The sequence below is a fragment of the Trichophyton verrucosum genome (genome assembly GCF_000151505.1).
Source record: "Trichophyton verrucosum HKI 0517 chromosome Unknown contig00296_1.f1.exp, whole genome shotgun sequence".
Taxonomy (NCBI): Eukaryota; Fungi; Ascomycota; class Eurotiomycetes; order Onygenales; family Arthrodermataceae; genus Trichophyton; species Trichophyton verrucosum.
In genome coordinates, this window is record NW_003315453.1 from 76,906 (window position 1) to 98,018 (window position 21,113).

The following is a 21,113-nucleotide window of genomic DNA, read 5'->3' on the forward strand; positions in this document are numbered from 1 at the left end:
GTGTTTGCAGCAGATTTCGACTGCTTCACTAGGTGAACGAGATCTGGGGGTCCGAGTTCTCTCAGGTTCTGTAGGGATTCCGTGCGGGCATCTATGGACGAGTAGAGCGCATCGTCTTCCTCGATAAGCCTGTCTCATGCAATTCCCATTAGCATACAGCCAACAAAACCTATCTGTAACAGCCCCCATCATGGCATTATAACAAGTGATAGCTCAACGCATGCCAGCTGGCCGACACTTACTCTGGAACAGCTGGCGAAACCATAGTCTCTAGTCGCCCACCCCTAAAAGGAGCAGCTCTAGGTGTAGGCAAAAGAAAGACGGGAGAAGCGCTTGAATAGCAGAATTGAATGCCTCTTCTCTTCGAGCAGTGACTTAATTAAACGGCATAGTGAAGCCGGCCGGGCAGGATTGACGCTGTTGGGAGAGGTCGTTGTTGGTTGTTGTCCGCTGGCCAGTTAGTTCATATTTACTTCCCTGCAGGCGAGCGAAGAGGCGGTGCTTTTTTCCTTTAGGTTATGTAACTTAGTTACGCATCCACGCATCTCGCGCCATGCCCGATCGGGAAGTTCGCGACCTCCCAGCTTCATCTCCGCCCGTTGCAGGCCTGCGCTTCTACAAGCCAACAACCGCCGCCGACAGCTTCGAACAAGGGCGATCTCCGGCGGCAGAAGAGTAGAAAGGCGGCCTTATTGTCTCTGGCCAGCTTCTTCATCGGCGTTTTGGTTCGTATTTGCTGCTATCTTATACCCTTGGAGGCCCCGGGCTGGACCTATTATATATCAGGGGACTCTCACAGGGGGAAACCGACCATGTCTACCTTTGCAGCCCTGAACATAGAGGCCGATGACTCTCCGGAGGAAGAGATCGATGACACTCGCGAGATCCAGATAGAAGAGGCCCTCAAGCTATACCAGACTGCCCTCAAACTCCACTCGCTGGGGCCAAAGCACTACAAAGAAGCCGCAGAAGCTTATGACGCGCTCTTCAAGTCAGAGATATTCAAGCTCCCGCAATACACAGATCTCGGAGCAGACATATCAGACGATGGTTTCATAGAAGAAGTTGACGAGCCGTCGGCCGTCTCGGTTGCTGCCGTGGATGAGACCGAGACTGCTGCCAGTGCGCTGCCGCAAACTCTGTACCTGTCATACAAGAATTACGGCCAATTCTTGCTGGACACCGTTCGACATGCATGGGAGCAAGGCGGAGACATAGCTGACACCACTCCTTCCACTGAATCAGCCATCAGACACTTTGCGGACGCTCTGGAGCGCGATGATACCGATCTTGAACTGTGGCGAAAGTGTGGTAGGGTTGGGGATGCCCTCAGAAGTCACCGCATCTCGAGATTCTGCCTGGAGAGCGTTTTTGAAGGGAACGGTGATGGTATCGACGATGGATTTGAACAGCTAGGCATTGAGCAAGCCGGTGCTGTGGGCGATTTGCGGAAGTTTTTCACCGCTCTCCACGATCCCCTATCACTCGCACAGCTGCCGCAGAAACAACCAAGGAAAGCTCTGCTCAATTTTTTGCAGCGGCAGATAGATCCATTTCCGTACCTCCCTTCCGCCTTGAAGCAGCTGAACGGGGGTTCTATATCCTGTGGACTCGCTTTCCCTAAAATTAAACGCCTTACTGTCACCCCCTCCGCCAACTCATGGGCCGCTCTAGGTGAAAAGCTCCTTGAGCTTCTAAGCAAGGATGGCTCTGATCAGGGCACAGCCGAAGTACAGGGGAACCTGCAAATTTGTCTAGCAGACTCGGATATCACGATGGCATCTCCTGCGGCAACTCTCCCAATCATCCAGGGCCGAAGGCCGTCCAAGCACAAAAGCTCTGCTTCCACCGATATGGGTGAAGCAGAATCAAAACCCAAAGCGAGCACTGAAGAAGCTACTGCTAAAGATACTGAAATGAAGGACTCCGGCCAAGTTGATGAAAAACCAGAACCCAAGGGCGATGGGGAAGTGAATGGAAATACTGGCGAAGATGCTCAAGATGATACAGCCAAAGAAAATGAAGATGAAAATACCGTTGACAAGGACAAAGAGGAAGGTGAAAAATCGAATGAGCCCACAGATGATATAGAAGCACGGCCTGGTCCTCAGACAAGAAAGCGTTCTTCAGCCTCAATCTTCAATGAAGAACCAACAGACGGAGTAAGGACAAAGAGCAAGCGTATCAGGGCGCGAGAGTCGATTGCCGACACACAGGCACAGCCAGAGGAAGTGATTTTTGACCAGACAAGGTATTTCGAAGATAGGCTCGAGGTCTATACCCACGCCGATGAGTGGATGTTTAGCACCGCCAACGATCTTCTGTCAAAATTCGGCGTTGAGGAGCTTGGAAGTATCGATCAAATAAAGCAGATTCTCGCTTCTACTGAATCCGATCAAGATACCACGGAAATAACCCCTGAAACCTTGGCCGTACGTGACTTGAGGTACATAGTTGAGAATTGGAGTGATGCCTTTGGGAAAATAGCATTGCACAGTGACATATTTGCAGATACCCAGGATGGGTTAAAGGGCGTGAGGAAATCCGGTCTCAGTGTTTTCCTTGAACACTCCAAACAAGTTGGCGCAAAGGCAGAACAAGAGGTAGATTTGGTTGACAATGACAGTTTGGAGCAGTTTGCAGAAAGCGTCAATAGCAGCAATCTAACTATACAGGAGGTTGCCTTCAAGTGGCTTGAGAAGTATCTCAAACCCGACCTACAATCTCTCGGACACGACATATCCACTGTCACGGACTCTAGCTATGCAACGCAACGGATGCCGCAAAGCACCCGGGACACCCTTACGCAGATATTGGTACGGCTAGATGGATTTGTCTATGCCAGGATGAGAGAATTCGCCTTGAACCTGGAGAAACGGATCCTTTCGCATGCGCACGAAACACCATACTCCTTCACACCGGATGACCTTACCGCCGTGGAAATGTCACAAAGCATTTACGAGCTACATCTGGATATATATGATTCGATTATCTGCCAGAAGGAAAAGGACCAGGAAGCGGCCGTTCTACAGCAGGATAGGCTCAACCGATGGAGGGCCCTTACGCGCGGTTACATCAGCTACTATCTTGACCTATGTGCCGTGGACAATCGACAGACCGCCATTGTTCTAAGACATCTATGGGCCACAACTTTCCACGAAAATATGCTAGACGACCAGGATAGGGAGTATGTTTTGGCATGCCTCGGTGATATTCGACGCGCTCTAGTATCGTTGGGGGACCCGGTTATTACACTGGCAAATAATACCACCATGCCAGAGATATCTACAACTGCAATTGACCAAGAGGTTTCTCGCCTTAAGGCCATGAGCTTCTTCACGGACATATTTGGCTCCGGAAAAGATGACCCCGTGCATCTGATTGAAACTATAGAGCCGGTCCTGGACCCGTCTGCAGTTAGGTATACCGACGAAAACGGCAACGTATCTGAAAATATCGAGCCTTCAACAACCGTGCAGAATTTGATAGAGTTCCTTAACCAAGGTGATGCGACTCTCAAGTTGTTTCTCTGGCGCCGTCTTCGCGAGGCATATGATTCCATCGACTATCCTACGAAAGTCGTCTCTTGCCACTTCCGGGCCCTGGAGACCGCTGTCCAGGAGCTGGGTCGCCCAGTTCGCATGGATTTTCCTGTAAATGAAAGGCGATCTAGCCTGCTGAAGTGGCTAAAACTAGCGGATGATATACTTACCAGTGTCATGAGGAGGGTGGTTAACAACTCGGAGGTTTCTTTCGAGTGTTTCGACTGGGCCCACCTGCAAATGTCCATGTCTTCCCTTGCTCGTCTTTCGAGGATCCTTCAATCTTTCGCTTTTTATGAGGATGGGGTTCGTGTTGGCCAAATAACGCCGGCTGACGTTCGCCCTGCTTCAACTGCAAAGTCCCTGGAACAGTTCAAAGAAAAGTTACGCGGCTTATTTGTGAAGATATGGATGGTGCAGTATGCACTTTTAAGAGAAGGTATTGGTCAGAACAAAGACTTGTTTGATACCCCCTTGGATGACCGCATACACTTCTTACGGTCTGTTCACAACGCGCTCGGGCTTCGGTCATATTGCAAATACCCGAAGAATCTATTTGTTAAACTCATGAGGGATGAGCTCTTGACATTAGAAACTGATGACGTCTACGAAGATGACCTTGCGCAAGTGCTGTACGACTTATACAAGTTCAAATTCTCACCTCATCTGGATGTTTCGTTTGAACATGGCTGTCCATATGAGCCTCTCGATCAAGAAATAGCCCTGAAGTTAGTTGACTTTACTATTTCTCAGACGAAGCGGATGGATATCAAAGATTATTTGAAATCGGATCTAAAAACGACTGTCGACGCGCTGCAAAGGCAAATAGGACTGACGGGCAAGTCAGAGGTTTCCACTCCTCTCAACAAGAGAATCCTGTCTAGATTCTTGAAAACCCCAATAAACCCCCTGGATCTTTTCCGTTGTGTACAAGGTATCACTGGACTGTCTATGATCCCCGTATATTCCAGGAGTGCCGAACTTGCTGATAAAGGCTGGTTCACCTTCCTGGGTTCCGCGGCGCTCGCCAAGTTTCGGTCTTTGAAGAAAATAGGTCCCACTCCAACAGATGACCTAGATCTCGCTGCTACTCTATTCCGCCATGATCTAGAACATGGAAAGGATCGGTGGGAAACATGGTATCAACTTGCTCAAGTATATGATCTAAGACTTGAAGAGGACGTCGCTTGGTCTGCAGAAAAGCTCAACAATGACAGAGAGGATCTTGCAACTATAGAGCGCAGAGCTATTCACGCATATTCTATGGCTGTTGCAACTGCAGTCCAAACGGGTGATTTGAAGCCCAGCGAAAAGAAGCAAGTTTCTGAGCTATATGCGGAGTTTGGCCTTCGAATCTACGCATCTACAAGAGAGCCGTTATCAATGGGTGCATTCGATGTATCTCCATTCATGAGACACTTCAGCAGTGATGCAGATCAAAGGATGTACGAGGGAAAGCCGTTCAGTGCTATGAAGCCGTTTTCTGCATGGTACTTTGCGAGCTTTCTCTTCCACAAAGCAACTAAGGAAAATCCGATGAACTGGAGGTAAGTCCTGGCTCCACGTATCCCTTGAATGGTGGTGTGCTGATTATTTGTCCTAGGAACCACTTTATGTTCAGCAAGTGTCTGTGGAAAATGTATTGCAGTAATGACCCGCTCAAGGAACGATACAAAACCATCGAACCGTCGGATATCCTGGACTCTTTGACAGACGCCATTGATGCTCTCCCGAAAAAGAAAGATGGTCGAGCGTCAGAGCCGATTCTGGAACCCCATTTCAAACTTGTTTCAATCACACATAAACTTGTGCGACGAGGTGATCTCGATGTAAGTGGGACATAATTCCAGGTACTAATCAATTACATGGACTAATAATGCAACAGCCGAAGGAAGCTAGCGAAAAACTACTTGCTACCCCGTGGGCTAAAGGGTTATCACCAGCTACAGACTTGGAATCCTGGAAACCATTCATCCTGGGGGTTCTTAAACAGCTTCAAAATGCTGATAAGTCCAATTGGCATCATCGTATTGTTTTAAGGGTTTGTTTTCATATCTAGTTTGGTCATGTTAGGTCACGCTGCTAATCTTGCTATATAGGCTGCCCATATAATTTACGATGACTCGAAAGACAAAGAGGCCGCAATTGCGGCAAAAAACGACCTTACCCAGCATATCTTCACGAAGACTATGACCGTACAAGTCTGGCGGCCAGAAAACGAGAGAGCCGGAAGACATTTCGTCTATACTACCCGATATGTTTACTTTTTCGTACAGCTTCTGGATCAGCTTGATGATCGTGCAAACCTGGACATGTTAGTCCGTCGCGTGAGACGAAAAGTCAATGATTATTTGAACTTTCCCAAGCTCTGGGAGGATACATGCATTACGTATATAAAGGTAAACAGATAAGCCTCTTGTATTCGTGATCAGATTGGCTGACAAGTATGCAGTTGCTTCGACGTATAGGTAACATACCAGAGGGAAAGGAAGACGCCGTCTTCAAGGGTGTTAGTCTCGATGACTTTACTCTCTACTCTGGCCGTTTGGATGCCTGGTGTCAAAATCCAGCTAAAGAAGAGATACCGACGATTGAACTGTTGCGAGATGCCGTGGAGCTGAAGAAGTTGAACGGAACCGTTATCAAGTCAGGAATGTTTGACGATCTCGTTGCTGATATATATGCCCAGCTATATGAGAAAACGCTGCCACAGTTTGTCGAGCAAGTTGCTGGAGAGGAAAATCGGGAGCGAATGAAGGTAGACCACTTGCTTATGGCGGGTGATTCTGGTGATGGGGCAGAAACACCTCCAGCCACGACTTCTGCCCAAGCACCAGCGTCTAGACCTCGGGCAAAGGGGGTGACTAGAAAAGAAGTGCAGAAAAAGGCTGATGCTATTGCTGCCAAAGCCCCACGCCCTGCACCTAAACCTGCAAAGGCTGTTGAGGACGAGGCCAAGCAAACCCAGGCAGAGCGTCAGACGGAGGAGGAGCAAACCGACAACGGTCCTGCTGCCGAAGCTGCTCTTGATGAAAACAAGGAGGAGAAAGGTAAAGAAGACGCCAACGCAGATGATAAGGATGAGAATGACGGAGTAGAAAAAGAGGATGAAAACAACGAGGAAGAAAAGGAGGAAGAAAATAACGAAGAAGAGGAGAGGGAAGGGGAAGATAATGAAGAAGACGAAAAAGAAGGTGAAGATAACGAGGAGGAGAAGGAAGACAACCCTGAGGAAGAGGATAAAGAGGGAGAAAACATTGAGGATAAGGAAGCGTCTGGTCCTGATCCCAGCATACATGATACCACGGAAGAAGAGAGTGGGCTCAGTGAACTTGAGACTGAAGCAGGCTCAGGGGACACTTTAAAGCCGTCCAGTCCTATATTCCAGCACCTCCTCAGGGCCCGCATGCTCTCCCCAAAAGCAGGGTCAGAGTTATCAACTGTCACCAGCGGTGAAGGTGGGGACAATGATTCGATCCCCGCTCCATCTATACATGATACCAAGATGGAGATAGACGGGGAGGCGGAGGCTGGAGATGATGGATCTGACACAGAGGAGTTACCAGAAGATTGATGGTAGCCCGTTTTCACAAACTGTATTATATACCTCCTGATGACTTTCTGCTATTTTGTCACTCGGATCAACAAGGCGTTCTTCGTATATACGGTCATTCATACACTAAGCTCCTTTATAGCATATATTTTATAGCATTAACATTGTCAAATAAATATCAGTATATTTGATATCAATTATTAGTGGTTATTAGTGGTTCTGCAGCTAATATTATCCACAGAAGCCCTATACAACCGCATAGAAGTGCCCCCCGTTTATCAATATTTCCAAGAACCCATATTAAAATCTGGTACAGCTGTTAAGGGAATATACATGAAACAAACAGGGAATCGTAAATCGTAAAGTGTCCACCCGAGGAAACCCCAGGTTCAGTCATATGCGCCTTCGGGAGCTAGATCCCACTGCCTGGTAGTTAACTTTTTCGGTTTTCCAGACTGTGCAAGTGGGCTGGACTTGATGTTGAACTTCTTCATGTCGAGCTGGGTATTCTCAGTGTCACTTTCATTAGCGGGTATGAAGCTATAATCCGTGGAATCAAATCGACCGGGTATAGTGTTTTTCTTGGATCTAGTTTTTTTTGTTGGAGATCTAGAATGGAGTTCTCTTTCCAGTTGCTCTATTTTGCGCCGTAATGCATCGTTTTCGGATTCTAAGTCGGTTATTCTTTCAGCTGAATCGGGAGTAGGATCTTCGTGTACTTGAGGGTGTCAGCTCTGATTCCAGTGCGAATATAACTGAATTTGATATGCACTTACTCTTGACACCTCGGGAAAGGATGTCAATCTTCATATCTAGATGATTCTCATTTCGAGAAGTCTAGAGCGAACATTAGTATGGGTTGGTACCAAGCAGGAAACTGAATAATTATTACCTCTTCATCCAAGGCAGCTTGCCACCGTCGTTTTTCTTCGTCCATACGTTCTTCCATCTCAGCCCAACATTCTTCTCGAACATCTTGTTCGATGAGTAGACACCGCTCTTCAGCAGCTTTGAGCTTGAACTCTGCTTCAATTCTTAAGGCTTGTTCCTCAGAGAATCTGACAGCAAGTGCTTCATATTCATCACTTATCTGCGCAATTTCCAAGGCCGCGAGTTCTAGCTGGTCTGCATAAGCGACTTGGGCCTTACTTGATGCACCAGGGCCAGGCTTTGGCGTAGCTGAGCTAGGGGGAGCAGACAGTATCGTGCTGGCTATAGATGGGATTCTTGGAACAGTAACCTCTCTAGCGAGAGCGGAGTATCGTAACATCTGAGAGGTTGCATTGAAATCACCTAGGGGGTCGGCCATTACCAGCATGACGGCCCTTTGGGAATTCCTTGGATGTGAATTTGACGATGCATTGTTTGGTGATGGGAAGGAATTTGAAAACAGGAGCTCTGTGAGTTTACACTGCCTGAATGGTACGAGGGCCTATAATTCCAAAATTAGATGAACCCCATGCAAGTATGTAGAATCGAAACGCACCTTATTACCATCCTGGAGATCTGACTGCATCTGTAGACATTGCCCAAGATACATCAGACTCTCGTTAATTTTACCAGCTTCCGCAAGCGTGGCTCCAGCAGTTTTTGCGTTTCTTGCTCGCTCAGAACCTTATATTGGCAGTTAGTATACCTGTATAGTCGCCCGTATAAGGTAATAACTTACCCGCAAGATCAACAATGGTAAATGTATGTCCTGCCCATGATTCGTAACCATATCTCCTATCCACGACCTTCTTTTTGACTTCAACGCAGAAGAACCCGTGGCTTCTGGAGCTGACGCTGTTGCTTCCCGTGCCTGTAACTCTTCGCTCAGTCAATCCGGTCTCAAGGACCATCAGGGCTTCCTCATATGTTGAGCAAACAACTTTCCGTAACCCGGCAACGACTTTACGATCGGTTGAGCCTTCGGTTGATTTAAAAAGCAATGGTCGTCGACGGTCTTTCTGGTTATTTGCAGCTCGCGTTCCGTTAACTTGGCTGGCTGGAGAGAGGAGGTCGAAGATTCGGTCGTTATACACTTCGTACATCGACACAAGGACAACATGCTCATCGGTTTCAGGGACGGAGATTTCAATGCCACTCGTATCAGGGTCTTGGGGTAAGATGCTAACTCGGGGGAGGTGGGGGCGACGCGAGCTTGTTCCTATGAATGAATCCTTGACATGCGGTTTAGTAACATTCTTTGATGTGTTGTTGTGATTTCTGTTCCAAAAGGGCAATTGAGAGGGAGGCTTTGGTGATGTGCATGGGCTCCAAGACGTGTCTTGATTATGATCAGAATTATAGGTTGGAAGTTGAGGGATAAAGGGGTATATATGTGCTTTTTGGCGTATTTGTTCAAGTGCTGAATGAGATAAAGCCGATGTATGTATATTCTTCCCCAATAATGCTGAGATGCTGAGTTGGGATGAATGGCCTACCATGGGCGTCTGAGACCTGGACATTGGTGTCTGCGCTCTTGAGATCCGTCCTCGATCTCCGTCTCCATAGATCATCTCAAGAAAGTGGTCTGCAGCGTAAATCTGGGCTTCTGACGGATCTGACGCTGCAACGGAATCGAGGAGAGGATTCTCTGCTTCATCATCCGGAACTTGTATGGTTTTTTCGAGAGACCTAAAGATGATATCAAGAGACATCTGTGTTATACCTCTCTGCGTCTTGGATCCTAGGATCGTGTGGCTCTATATAGACATGCCATCAATATCAAAATCACTAGTTCAGGAACCTGTTGCAGCCTACCTTCCCACTTCCTGTGACTCCCAGCGCCGCCACCAGGCTATCCCTGTTTTCCAAAAGCACGGCATTGATCAATGATGGCATGCCAGACTCCTGAAAGACATCGAGCTGTGTAGCTTCTTCCTCGAACACTTTGGTGAATGCGAATTTCTCGACGGCCCGTTTCCTCGCATCGTTCGGCGGCTGGACTGTGATGTGAGTTGGGAACGGCTCATCGTCCTCAGGAGGCTCAATGGACAAAAAGGGATCTTGTTTTGCATCATGTTTGTTCTGGATCGGCGGGCGTAGTCGCAGATAGACCTGGAACAGCGACGTTTGTCCGCTCGAAGACTTCGGCCGCTCCATCGCTGCGTATATGTAATTTCCAGTCGACCTAGATGTCTGCTGTCCGTTTCTTTTTCCCCTTCCTTTTGCTTTTCTGAGGCGACTCGATCTCGACCGTTAAAAGTTGCTTTGGTAGTTGTGAGTTATCAAAAAGTTGGCGCTGGCAGAGCGACTTTTGAGCCGCCTCAAAAACATTAGCGGTTGCCGGGGCAACGCGGGAGCGATAAGCGCGGGAATAGCCGTGGCGGTGTATAAAAATTAGGATTATACCAGCTAGAACATGCATAGTTGATTAAACTAATATAACACTTACAACACGGCAGAAGTAGAAATGAGAGGAGGGGGAGCCTGATGCGGGGCTTCTTAGGTGGCAGCAGCTTTTGTGCGTGACACTCTTCCGCTCGTTCGACGGGATGGTGCATCCTTGTCAGCCGCCTTTTTCGGTGCCTTTGCAGCTGGCTTCTTCTCTTTCTTCTCTTTTGCTTCTTCTTTTTTCGTATCTTTCTTCTGCTCGGGCTCTTTCTTCTCCTTCTCCTTGGTATCCTTCTTCGCCGTCTTTTTCTCTTTGGTGTCTTTGGTATCGTCTTTCTTTGCCTTCGCCTTCGCCTTCGTCTCCTTCGCCTCTTCCTTCTCCTTCGCTTTTCCCTTAGCCTTCTCCTTGGGCTTCTTTTCCTCCTTTTCTTTCTTCTCTTTGGCAGCAGTAGCCTTCTTCTCCTTCTCCTCCTTGGTCTTGGACTTCTTAGGCTTCTTTTCCTCAACTTCCTCGTCTTTGGCTTCTTCCTCTACCTCAGGCTCTTTGCTGTCTTGTGGTTTAGCCTTATCTGCCTTGGTCTTCTTTGCACCAGCTTTGGCACTCGTTTTGGCCTTTTTAGTGGCTGGCTCCTCGGCCTCGTCAGCTTCATCAGTCTTCCTCTTGCCTTTTTGTTGCTTGGGTGCCTTTTTGGTCTTGCCACTCTTCTTTTTATCATCCTCATCCTCGTCCTCGTCTTCGTCCTTCTGATTCTACACCAGAGTAAGTATATATATATATATATATATCTAGATAAGTGTGGGATATAATGATGCCTACCTTCTTCTTGGACGCTCTCACTCGAAACCCGACCTTTCCAGGGCGGTTCATCTCCACATCCTATAATAATACGTCATTAAAGAAAACCTATACGGCAAATGACGAACATACACCTTTCCAGTCCTCGTCATCGACATGGCCTTGTTCGACGGCATCGGCGACCTTCTTCTGGCTGTCGGCTGGGATCTCGTCGTAGCCATCCAGAAGCGTCATGTCACGGTCTCCATTCTCATCAACGATCTCCTGGATACTCGCAATTTGCCTTGGAGTCACACACCCCCTAGTATCACGAATCAGTATTCGCGCGATGACCAAACACGACAGTAGATAGCACAACTTACCAGTGCTTCCACGCCCAGCTCTGGAACTGCTCGGTGTCAACGAATGTGCCTAGTCTCAGCTCTCCCTTAAGGATCTTCTCCTTTTTCTCCTGGCATTCTTTATTCTTGCAGCCAGCCCTGCCAGTACTGGCCAGCTCTAGTCGTGCTTCGATGTTAGCATAGCTCTTGCGGGTCGCGTCACGGCGCGTCGTATACAACTCGAGAACAAGCAGCTCAAGCATCCAGAAAGTAACGGTATAAGTCTACTCACCAATACGATAGGTTGGCATACTGATCTACCAGTCCGAAGGCACAATACGATTGCAGGCCGTGATGATGTCAAGCGTGAGAAGTTGAAAGACTGCGATGTTGCTTTCTTTCGTGGTCTGCGACCAACATTTAGGGCTCGACGGATGTATAGCAGCAACCCTTGCGATTATTACGCACGCTCGCCTATTCAATGCCGGGTATTTGGACGCATGAACAGGGCTTGATTTAGAATATTTGACACTTGGAATTGTTCAGTATAGCATCGGCGGCTTGTAGGAATACTCCTGTGATGTTTGCTCTGCAGTAGAAGGTTAATACACCATAACTACGCATCTCTCTTGCTCCCAGGGAAGTCTACAAATAACTTCACGGCATCTAGTCCGTATTTTACGTGATTTCACTATCAAACTTGTCATAATCTGATTCACTTCATGTTTAATCAAAATATTCAATTCACAAACTGCGTACGGATATTTTGTTAAAATATATCACGTGACTTGGGAATTTGGCCTTTGAAGAAGTTGAAAAGTAGAAAAAGATTCAACTTCAACTTCGACGAGCTTCAACTTTCTTCTTCGACGCAGGACGCGGCAGGCAGCTTATGCGGACAGTTCCGAGCTATTTCACGTATCCGTTTGTTAAAGCGAATATAAGATACACTTGGGCATTTACACATACAACAGAAAGGAAAGGCGTAGGAGATACCAAACCCATAAGCCTGCCAAACGACCACTATTATTGGGCATCACCACGATGTCAGAGCCGATCCCAGAATCCATTCCCACAAGCCACGACTCCCGAAGCAAACGTCCCACGAAACGGCGGGCCCTTACCCCTCTCTCTGAGCAAGCACAGGAGATAAAAACGCTGTTTAAAGACCCCTCAAAAGAAATCAGGTTACCGGAACCATCGAAACCAAAGACCCTTGCTCCACCGCCGGAAATAATAGCGAATGTCCAGGGATCCTCTGCGGGAGCTGGATCGGGAGAGTTCCATGTCTACAAGGCTAGTAGGAGACGGGAGTATGAACGGATAAAGCTTATGGAGGAGGAGCTGAAGAAGGAGAAGGACGAGATCGAATTCAATAAAGCGAGGGAAGAAGCTAAGCGGAAGGATGAAGAGAAGACAGAGAAGAATAGGAGGAAAAGAGAGAAGAGAAAGAAAGGCAAGGGGAAGAAGGGAAAGAGTGGTGGTGATGATGATGATGGAGGAAACGAAGCTACTGATGCGGCTGTCAAGGGACGTGCTACAATAGGGGATGCTGCTGTGCCGGGGAGCAAGGAAGGCGGACATGAGAACGGCGAGGTTCCCGGCGTAATTATACATGATGAGGATTGATACGCGGGTCTAGACGGGTGACGCTGTACTATAAAGAGATGATATGATACCCAGGCGAATTTCAGTTTTTGATATGACACGGCCATGCACACATGCATGCAGCCAATTGATTTCTCTATTCCGTTTAATTTTTTTCCTTGCATTATGTATTGACGGCGGTTTTATGTGCCAGATCGACATATCCCAATGATGAAAATACTCCAGACCGTTTACTCTTCACCGCCTCCCATGTTGGCAGCTTGGTTTAGGGATTTAGCGCTGCAGATATCATCAACACGCAGTAGCAGGCATGCAGACTAACAGAAAAGAAATGTACGTTAGCAACTTATGTAAAAACTAGGGGAAATAGGAAGAAAGATAAAAAATACCTCAATGGCGGTCTTGACACTCTGCAGTTTGACGGCTTCGGGCTCCCATACGCCATACTCCTTCATGTCAACAAGCTTTCCGGTATCACCGTCGATACCCCAAGTGCTGCGGCCTTCGACATGCTTGGCTCTCAAAGCAGTGAGGACCTGGATTGGGTTGGCACCAGAGTTCTGGACTAGAGTTCGCGGTATGACTTCCATTGCATCGGCGACGGCCTTGTACGGCCATTGCTGAACACCTTCGACCGACTTGGCTAGGTTAGCAAGCTTGACGGAGACGGCCATCTCAGTGGCACCTCCACCAGGGGATAGGCGAGGATGGTAGATAACGTTTCTGGCCACGGACATGGCATCTTGAAGGTTTCGCTCGACCTCGTTGAGGATATCCTTGGATGGACCTCTGAGGATGATGCTGCAGGCTTTCGGGTTCTTGCACTTTCTGAGGAACGAGAAGTATTCATCGCCGATCTTTTCAATCTCGAAGAGACCGCACTGGGTTCCAACATCGGATTCCTGTAGGTCATCCACACGGTTGACGATGGTAGCTCCAGTAGCACGGGCAATGCGATTGTTGTCCATCTTTCGCACACGTCGAAGGGCAGTGATATTCTGCTTAACTAGGAAATGTTGCGCCAGATCTAGGGGAAGTTAGTCACGTCAAAGCCGGGTAAATCCAATTACAGAGGTAGAATATCATACCGGAGACACCCTTCTCAGTGATGACCAAGTCAGGTTTAAGAGCAATGATGGCATCACACATGCGCTTGACCTGCTCTTCTTCGATCTGTAGAATCTTATTCCAATCGTCCTCTTTGCTGACTTCAATGTTGGTCTGGGATTCTCCCTTTTTATACTCCAATGGACAGTCAAGAAGGATGATTCTCGGGTTTTCTATCCTTCTTCGCATCTTGGGATGGGTGATATCCTTATTGATAATGACACCATCTATAACCTCACTGTCTTCGATCTGGCCGCCGGGGATTTTCTCGACACGCGCATATCGTTTAATATCAACTTCCTTTCTACCACTGCCGTTATCAAGGGATACGGTGCGCACTGCCTTCAAAGCTAGGCCGCACATGAGTTCTGACCAGCGGGAGACGAATTTGGTTCCGATCGACGACTGTATTAGACTGTACATGGCCTTGTCATCGTCCACTTCGACAGGGAGGGATATTTCCTCGATTATGGCAAGAGCGTCGGAAAGGGCTCGCTTGAAGGCAGAGATTATGAGAACAGGGTGGATGTTGCGTTCGAGCTGAGGAAGCGCATGCGCCAGGATTTCTCCGGCTACAAAGAGTAGGGTAGTTAGTACAGCCCCAAAGATCATAAAAGATACACTAAAAAAAAGACATACCAAGCACAATAACAGTCGTAGTTCCATCGCCAACTTCTTCATCTTGTGTCCGGCTCAGCTCGATCATGCTCTTTGCGGCGGGGTGAGCAACTTCAATCTCTCGAAGGATTGCATGGCCATCATTGGTCAAAACAATTCCGCCCATGGGATCAAGAAGCATCTTAAGCATGGCTTTCGGACCCAGACATGATCGGATAATATCAGCAACACTACATATCCCCCCCTTTTCGTTTAGTAACCATATCATCGTGTATAGAGGGGTTCGCGGCAGGCTTCCTCACGTTTTGGCAGCTGCGATATTTGACATCTGTGCCTTTCGGCCAATCTGTCTCCCTTCATTCTGGGTATCTGGAGCCTGATATTAGCAATGGTACGAGAGAAATTAGGCTGCAGGCAGAAGCCCGGGAGTATTTGGACCTACTCATAACAACCACAGGGGCCTGCATCTTGGGCAACGGCGAGCTCGATTATAAAAGAATAACAGTATAAAGGGAGTCCCAGGCGGAACAAATAAACAAATAAACAGGCTCGGCCACAAGACACCTCCCACAACGCAGATATCTAGACGTGCCGGAGCTTTCTTCTTGGTCTTCCTGTTCTTCTTCTCTGATATCAACTTTCGACTTTCGCTTTTTGCATAGAAAAGCTTCATGTGGGAGAGATCCCGCACTAGACCCAAAGAAGACTAGCGCCTTTTACTCCAGCTTCGACATCAACAACATTTTGATTCTTTGCTAGCTAATGACAGGAATACGTTTTACAACAGGATATTATTTATATATTTATTTTTTATATATATTATATATATAATGAAAAGCCCAATACGCTCATCCTCCTCATGCGCTCGAGTTCGGCCTTAGGTTGAAAAGCGATTAGAATGACTCTCAGGTTTCGTGGACGTGAGAGGGCTAACTTACTGCTGGACCTCTTTTGAGGTCATTATTGACCCCCCTGGAAAGGGGTCAACCTTGGATGAGCTGATACATCCAACGGGGGCCAGTATCATTCTGGTAATGATTTCCTTGACATTATTCCATCGCCGGCTCGTCCCTCGGGTGAGGGACGAAGGACGAGCCGGCACACAATCACCTCCGAGGTTGTCCTCGGAGGGACCTCTTATCCAGGTGGATATATTCCCATTATTCCTTTATTGAACGGTACTTGGTCTTTCTACCATCTTGGCTTATTAGTTGCACAGTAATACTATGAGGAAAACGCGAGTATACGTACCTTTCCCCCCATGGTAGGGGGACCCATGCCCTCGGCTGGAAGTGTGTGTTTCCTGTTAATTCTTCCGATCTTGTCGGTTTTCTGGAACCTCATGGCTCGGCCGGGGGCGCCGGGGGGGCACCGACAATGGTGTGCCCCCCCGGCACCTCTCGTGATACGAGAGGTGATGCCCTTATTTCACCTCCAAAATTGGAGGTGATATCGATTTTTTCGATACCCAAATATAATGGAATCCGGAATATCAAGTTTTCCAACATATTCTCGACAAAGGAAAACGTAAGAAAGGGTGATATCTATCACCACCCTTCCCTTAGCCCGGCTAGTGTTTGGTCCGAGGTAAGGGGGGCCAAGGGGAGGGTAACGTCTGCAAATTGCCCCCCCCCCCCCCCCCTTCCCAAATGGGGAGCGATATGAGGATATATTATCGTCGGTTATATTAATACCGAATACCGATATCGATACCCTCTATTCGCTTGTCTGAGAAACAAGCGGGTTAGCAACGCCAATCATGGCTTCGAAGGGCGCGTTTCTTACTTGTCGTGCATATCTTACTGCAGCAGTAGCTGGTATAATCCTGCTAGGCAGGATATATACATAAGACAGCATATATATGTCTGGTGAAAAGGAGAGTATATGTATAAAGGAGTGTGGTTTCATTTGTGTAAAGAGTTGTTTGTTATGGACAGGAAGAAGAGAGAGAGAAGAAAAAGGAAGAGAAAGAAAAGAAGGACAAGAAGGAGAAGAAGGGGCTTTTATAAGGCCATCCCACCTGAGGACGGGCGTCAAAACAAACATGCACACTATTCCAAACAGGGACGCTCGGCGGCGACAACAGGCTGTGAATGCCCAAAGGGGAAGGACACCTCTATATCAGATGGCCATCTCTTACTATTTACTGTGCACGAGGCCTGTAAGGTACACTTCCACAGCAAGGGTCATAACCCCTTTTTTCGCGCAATTTCATCTTCAGCCACTCGGGCCTGTTCTCGCAGAGAGACTGCGGGTCCACCGGTCCGCGAGCAGCGGTTTGAGGGTATCCTATGGTCTGGCCGATTCCAGTGATATTGAACTTGCCGCTTTCACATCCCCGTGCGACGCAGGCACGCTCAAACTCGTCCTCAACTGCTCTGGACTCTTCGTTCGTGGTCCCCCAGGTGCCATAGCCTATGGCGAGGCCAAACTGGGCCCCCAAGTCCTCGAGCATCATTATCGCATCGGTGGGGTCGCAGTTCCTCCCGCCCCAGAGAGTACGGGGTTTATATCCGCCGATTGGGATGCATGCAAGATCTATACAAGGGCGTATGCTTCCGATGATCCTGCACAACTCCTGGGGACAGCGGTTATTGGTGTACGGACGTTTTGCAACTCTCGTAAAGAGTGGATCCGTGCCGGGCGGGACATCTTCTGGAGTTCGGTATCCAGTTGCCCTGGTTAGTGAAATGTTAGCATGTGTATAGTTACCACTGAGGATTCGAGGTGCATACCCGCAGAAATAGACATTGCACATTTCCGACTTTATCAGCCAGGCAGCCCAGAGCCCCTTTGCCCTGCTCCCCGGGCCCATGGGGCTTTCATACTGGCAGGGAAGACACCATATAGTGGCATTTATGTCTTTGCGTTCTTCCCATCCAGCTTCCACAATCTGAGCGGTGTCCGATGCATTGGCGTATGGCAGGGACTGAAAGTCCACCTTCTCATACCAGTCAAGCTCGGTCACTGTATCGATACTATTCTCTCTGAACCAGTCCCCGCATCCTCTCGGGACAATAAACTGACAGAAGGGATGAATCTTATGGATCTTTTTTATCGTGCGATATGAAAAGTGCTGGGGGTGGCTGTTAGAAATAAGGACGATATCAATAAAGGGGATATCCTCGATCTTGCACGGCGGTGGGTTGAGACGGCGTTCCTTCACTCCTCGATACACACACGTATCTTCAAATACAGGGTCACAAAGGACAGTGAGGCCACTCCAATAGAACTCCATGTAAACAGACGAGTGTCCCATCCAAGTTGCGTAGATGTCATTCACTCTCGCGGTCCACCGAAAGTTCGGAAAGGTAACATCCACTGCAGGGCTTTGGAACAGGCGCTTGAATCTTTCATGGAGTCTCCTGAACTGAGAGTTAGTTACCCTTTGATGACAAGTGGGATGGTTATGCGTGTCATATTTTTCTTACTGTAAGTGTGCCTCCGTGGTTTTTTTGTCCCTCTCGTCAATCTTTTCCATACGCCTTTGGAAAAGTTCTGAGCCTAGTGGCCTATTCGTTTATTAGCCTGACTAAATCCACAATATAGATTTATCCAAAGAGAGAATACATACTCCCAGCTGTTTACGAATGCCTCGGTATCAGTGGTTGCATGAAGCTCATCTGTCTGAGGACAATGGTACTTGACCAGGGTAGATTTATAGCAGTAGGAGTCGGTCGGTTCCCCTAATTCTGCAAGTTGCATATCGTGTTTCTTCTTAAGGTCCAAGCAGGCCTGGATCTTATCTTTGACCCTCTTGAATATCCCCGAGGGGCTAACTTGAAGGTCAGTCTGAGGCGACATCCTTGTCACGCGTATTAATATCAAGCTCTAGTTGGTATCGTTATCCTTCTAGAGCAAGGGGTATCATCTGATTTACGATCTAGGATGGTTAAAGATTACAATCATTTCGGCATTTCGGGGAAAGAGCTCCCTTTTATATACTACAGCACTACGGGTGTAAGTCGAAGTCGTCATATCTAATTCCAACGGCTGTCAACACCGTCATTTAAATGTCGTTGACGATATCGACAAGTCAATGACATCAGTTTAAGTAAACAGTGAAGATTACATCATCAACCTTATTTAAGCCGCGCGGTGTTACTATCATCCGTAACTTACAAAGTTAAATTACATAAGCAGAGTCAAAGCAGCGACGGATATCAAAAAAAAAAAGGTTGCGAGCTTCGATCCGGGTTTGGATAACAAGAAGACGATTTCTCGCGATATGAGATAGGCTAGAGCTGTACGGGCACACATATGTTGGGAAAAGATGCTGCGGCAATTGCCTCCCGGTCAATGGAACCGAATGGGGCGGCTGCTGACCAGGCAAGTTCTGTGGCAGCAGCTAAGCTGAACTTGACAGCAGGAAATGCCATCCAGACGGATAAAGGGTTGTTTGCACAGCTTTCCGATAACCCCTTTTTCACAGCTGTAAGTGGTGTAGAGGTCGAATTTCGGCTAATATATACACTAATACTCCTTTTTTTTTCAATTGATAGGGATTTGGATTAGCAGGTTTAGGAGCAGGCCTCACACTTGCGCAGCGTGGAATTCGACATGGGGCTATCCTTTTACGCAGACGGATGTTGGTCGACGTGGAGATTAGCATAAAGGACGACTCCTACCCGTGGTTTCTAAACTGGATGACACTCTACCAACGCTCGCAACTTACAAATCAAGCTGCTCGAGGGCAGACGCAGACATCCTTTATGGACTCACTGCTGAACAAGCTCACGCCCGGCATGCGTCACCTGTCCATACAAACCGAGAAGATCGAACACGCAAACGGGGCGATGCACACGCACTTCGCCCTCATACCGGGCCCGGGAAAACATATTCTCAGGTACAAGAACGCATTCATCTTTGTGAATCGCGTCCGAGAAGCCAAGTCGCGGGACCTGCAGACTGGGCGCCCATGGGAGACTGTGACCCTTACCACGCTATACTCGCAACGGCATATCTTCGAAGACTTGTTCAAAGAAGCACACGAGTACGCGGTGAAGACGCATGAAGGAAAGACTGTTATCTACAATTCCTGGGGAGCAGAGTGGCGCCAATTTGGTCAGCCTCGGCGCAAGAGACCATTGAGCTCGGTCATCTTGGACGCAGGAGTCAAGGAACGAATCGTGGCCGACGTAAAGGACTTTTTCTCAAGTGGAGCATGGTACCACGATCGTGGTATTCCTTACAGGCGAGGCTACCTGCTCCACGGCCCCCCGGGTACCGGCAAGAGCTCTTTCATCCAAGCACTGGCTGGAGAGCTAGACTACGATATCGCGGTCCTCAACCTTAGTGAGAGAGGCCTGACGGACGATCGATTGAATCACCTGCTTACCATCATCCCGGCACGGACCCTGGTCCTACTTGAAGATGTGGATGCGGCCTTTAGCTCACGGCGCGTACAGTCCGACGAAGATGGATACCGGGGTGCGAACGTCACCTTCTCCGGTTTACTCAATGCGCTCGACGGGGTTGCTAGTGCGGAGGAACGAATTATTTTCCTCACCACTAACCACGTCGACAGGCTGGACGAAGCTCTAGTGCGGCCCGGCCGAGTGGACATGACCGTTCGTCTTGGCGAAGCCACCAGATACCAAGTGTCTCAGCTCTGGGATCGATTCTACGGCGACCTCGACGAGTCTAGCGCGTACAAGAAGGAGTTCCTTGACCGGCTCGCGGCGCTTGGTATTATTGAGGACGAAGATGGCCGGAAGCGAGACCGGGCTATGGGAACTAGCGCCGCCGCTCTCCAAGGCCTGTTCCTGTATAACAAGGGAAACATGGAGGGCGCTATCTCGATGATAGAAGGCCTGGTCAGCCGTGACGCTGCATAGAAGCTCCCCCTTCACGTGTACCATACTAGAAACTAGAAATATAAATACTCAGTACGACCCCCCCCCCGTGCCACACCTCCGCACCGCATGAACAAATCCAGGATCCCATGGCCCTGCGGGCGGTTACGCACCCAGCCTCCCTGCTACCGGCCACACCAACCATGCCCTGAAGAAACGAAATCACACCCCAGCCAGGTGATGATGATGCCTGTGGTCCTCTCTTGCGTCCCTGCAACCGCCGGGCCCAGGGGGGGGACCCCTTCTCACGTGATAAGCCTAATTTTGATGCCCGTTTTTAACTAAGTGGGTCTTTCCCTTTTGGCTCATCAAAGCCTCAATATAAAAAAAGCAAAACATCCGACCGCATGTTGCTCTCGACAACGACGACAGGAGGTTCGCCGGGGCGAGGTGCTA

General features: G+C 48.4%; 7 protein-coding genes across 7 annotated transcripts; 3 read left to right on the forward strand and 4 right to left on the reverse strand.

Moving 5' to 3' along the window:
- Window positions 1–812: 812 nt before the first annotated feature.
- TRV_03613 (transcriptional corepressor of histone genes (Hir3), putative) lies at window positions 813–7,116 on the forward strand (the record flags this gene model as incomplete). Its single annotated transcript, XM_003022243.1, has 5 exons — window positions 813–5,089; window positions 5,191–5,371; window positions 5,428–5,583; window positions 5,642–5,941; window positions 5,995–7,116. The coding sequence occupies 5 exons, from the start codon at window positions 813–815 to the stop codon at window positions 7,114–7,116; spliced, it is 6,036 nt and encodes a 2,011-aa protein (XP_003022289.1).
- A 368-nt stretch (window positions 7,117–7,484) lies between these two features.
- Window positions 7,485–10,182, reverse strand: TRV_03614 (uncharacterized protein; the record flags this gene model as incomplete). Its single annotated transcript, XM_003022244.1, has 6 exons — window positions 7,485–7,786; window positions 7,872–7,932; window positions 7,988–8,527; window positions 8,582–8,709; window positions 8,765–9,782; window positions 9,841–10,182. The coding sequence occupies 6 exons, from the start codon at window positions 10,180–10,182 to the stop codon at window positions 7,485–7,487; spliced, it is 2,391 nt and encodes a 796-aa protein (XP_003022290.1).
- A 342-nt stretch (window positions 10,183–10,524) lies between these two features.
- TRV_03615 (uncharacterized protein) lies at window positions 10,525–11,792 on the reverse strand (the record flags this gene model as incomplete). Its single annotated transcript, XM_003022245.1, has 4 exons — window positions 10,525–11,163; window positions 11,231–11,290; window positions 11,342–11,510; window positions 11,572–11,792. 4 exons carry the CDS (start codon window positions 11,790–11,792, stop codon window positions 10,525–10,527), a joined length of 1,089 nt encoding a protein of 362 aa, XP_003022291.1.
- A 781-nt stretch (window positions 11,793–12,573) lies between these two features.
- TRV_03616 (uncharacterized protein) lies at window positions 12,574–13,158 on the forward strand (the record flags this gene model as incomplete). Its single annotated transcript, XM_003022246.1, has 1 exon — window positions 12,574–13,158. The coding sequence occupies one exon, from the start codon at window positions 12,574–12,576 to the stop codon at window positions 13,156–13,158; it is 585 nt and encodes a 194-aa protein (XP_003022292.1).
- Window positions 13,159–13,367: 209 nt separating this feature from the next.
- Window positions 13,368–15,535, reverse strand: TRV_03617 (uncharacterized protein; the record flags this gene model as incomplete). Its single annotated transcript, XM_003022247.1, has 6 exons — window positions 13,368–13,454; window positions 13,527–14,143; window positions 14,226–14,816; window positions 14,884–15,092; window positions 15,165–15,231; window positions 15,427–15,535. 6 exons carry the CDS (start codon window positions 15,533–15,535, stop codon window positions 13,368–13,370), a joined length of 1,680 nt encoding a protein of 559 aa, XP_003022293.1.
- A 1,470-nt stretch (window positions 15,536–17,005) lies between these two features.
- Window positions 17,006–18,666, reverse strand: TRV_03618 (Zn-dependent hydrolase/oxidoreductase family protein, putative; the record flags this gene model as incomplete). The annotated part of the gene is made up of 2 exons (XM_003022248.1): window positions 17,006–18,248; window positions 18,437–18,666. The coding sequence occupies 2 exons, from the start codon at window positions 18,664–18,666 to the stop codon at window positions 17,006–17,008; spliced, it is 1,473 nt and encodes a 490-aa protein (XP_003022294.1).
- A 456-nt stretch (window positions 18,667–19,122) lies between these two features.
- Window positions 19,123–20,699, forward strand: TRV_03619 (uncharacterized protein; the record flags this gene model as incomplete). Its single annotated transcript, XM_003022249.1, has 2 exons — window positions 19,123–19,296; window positions 19,365–20,699. 2 exons carry the CDS (start codon window positions 19,123–19,125, stop codon window positions 20,697–20,699), a joined length of 1,509 nt encoding a protein of 502 aa, XP_003022295.1.
- Window positions 20,700–21,113: the final 414 nt, after the last annotated feature.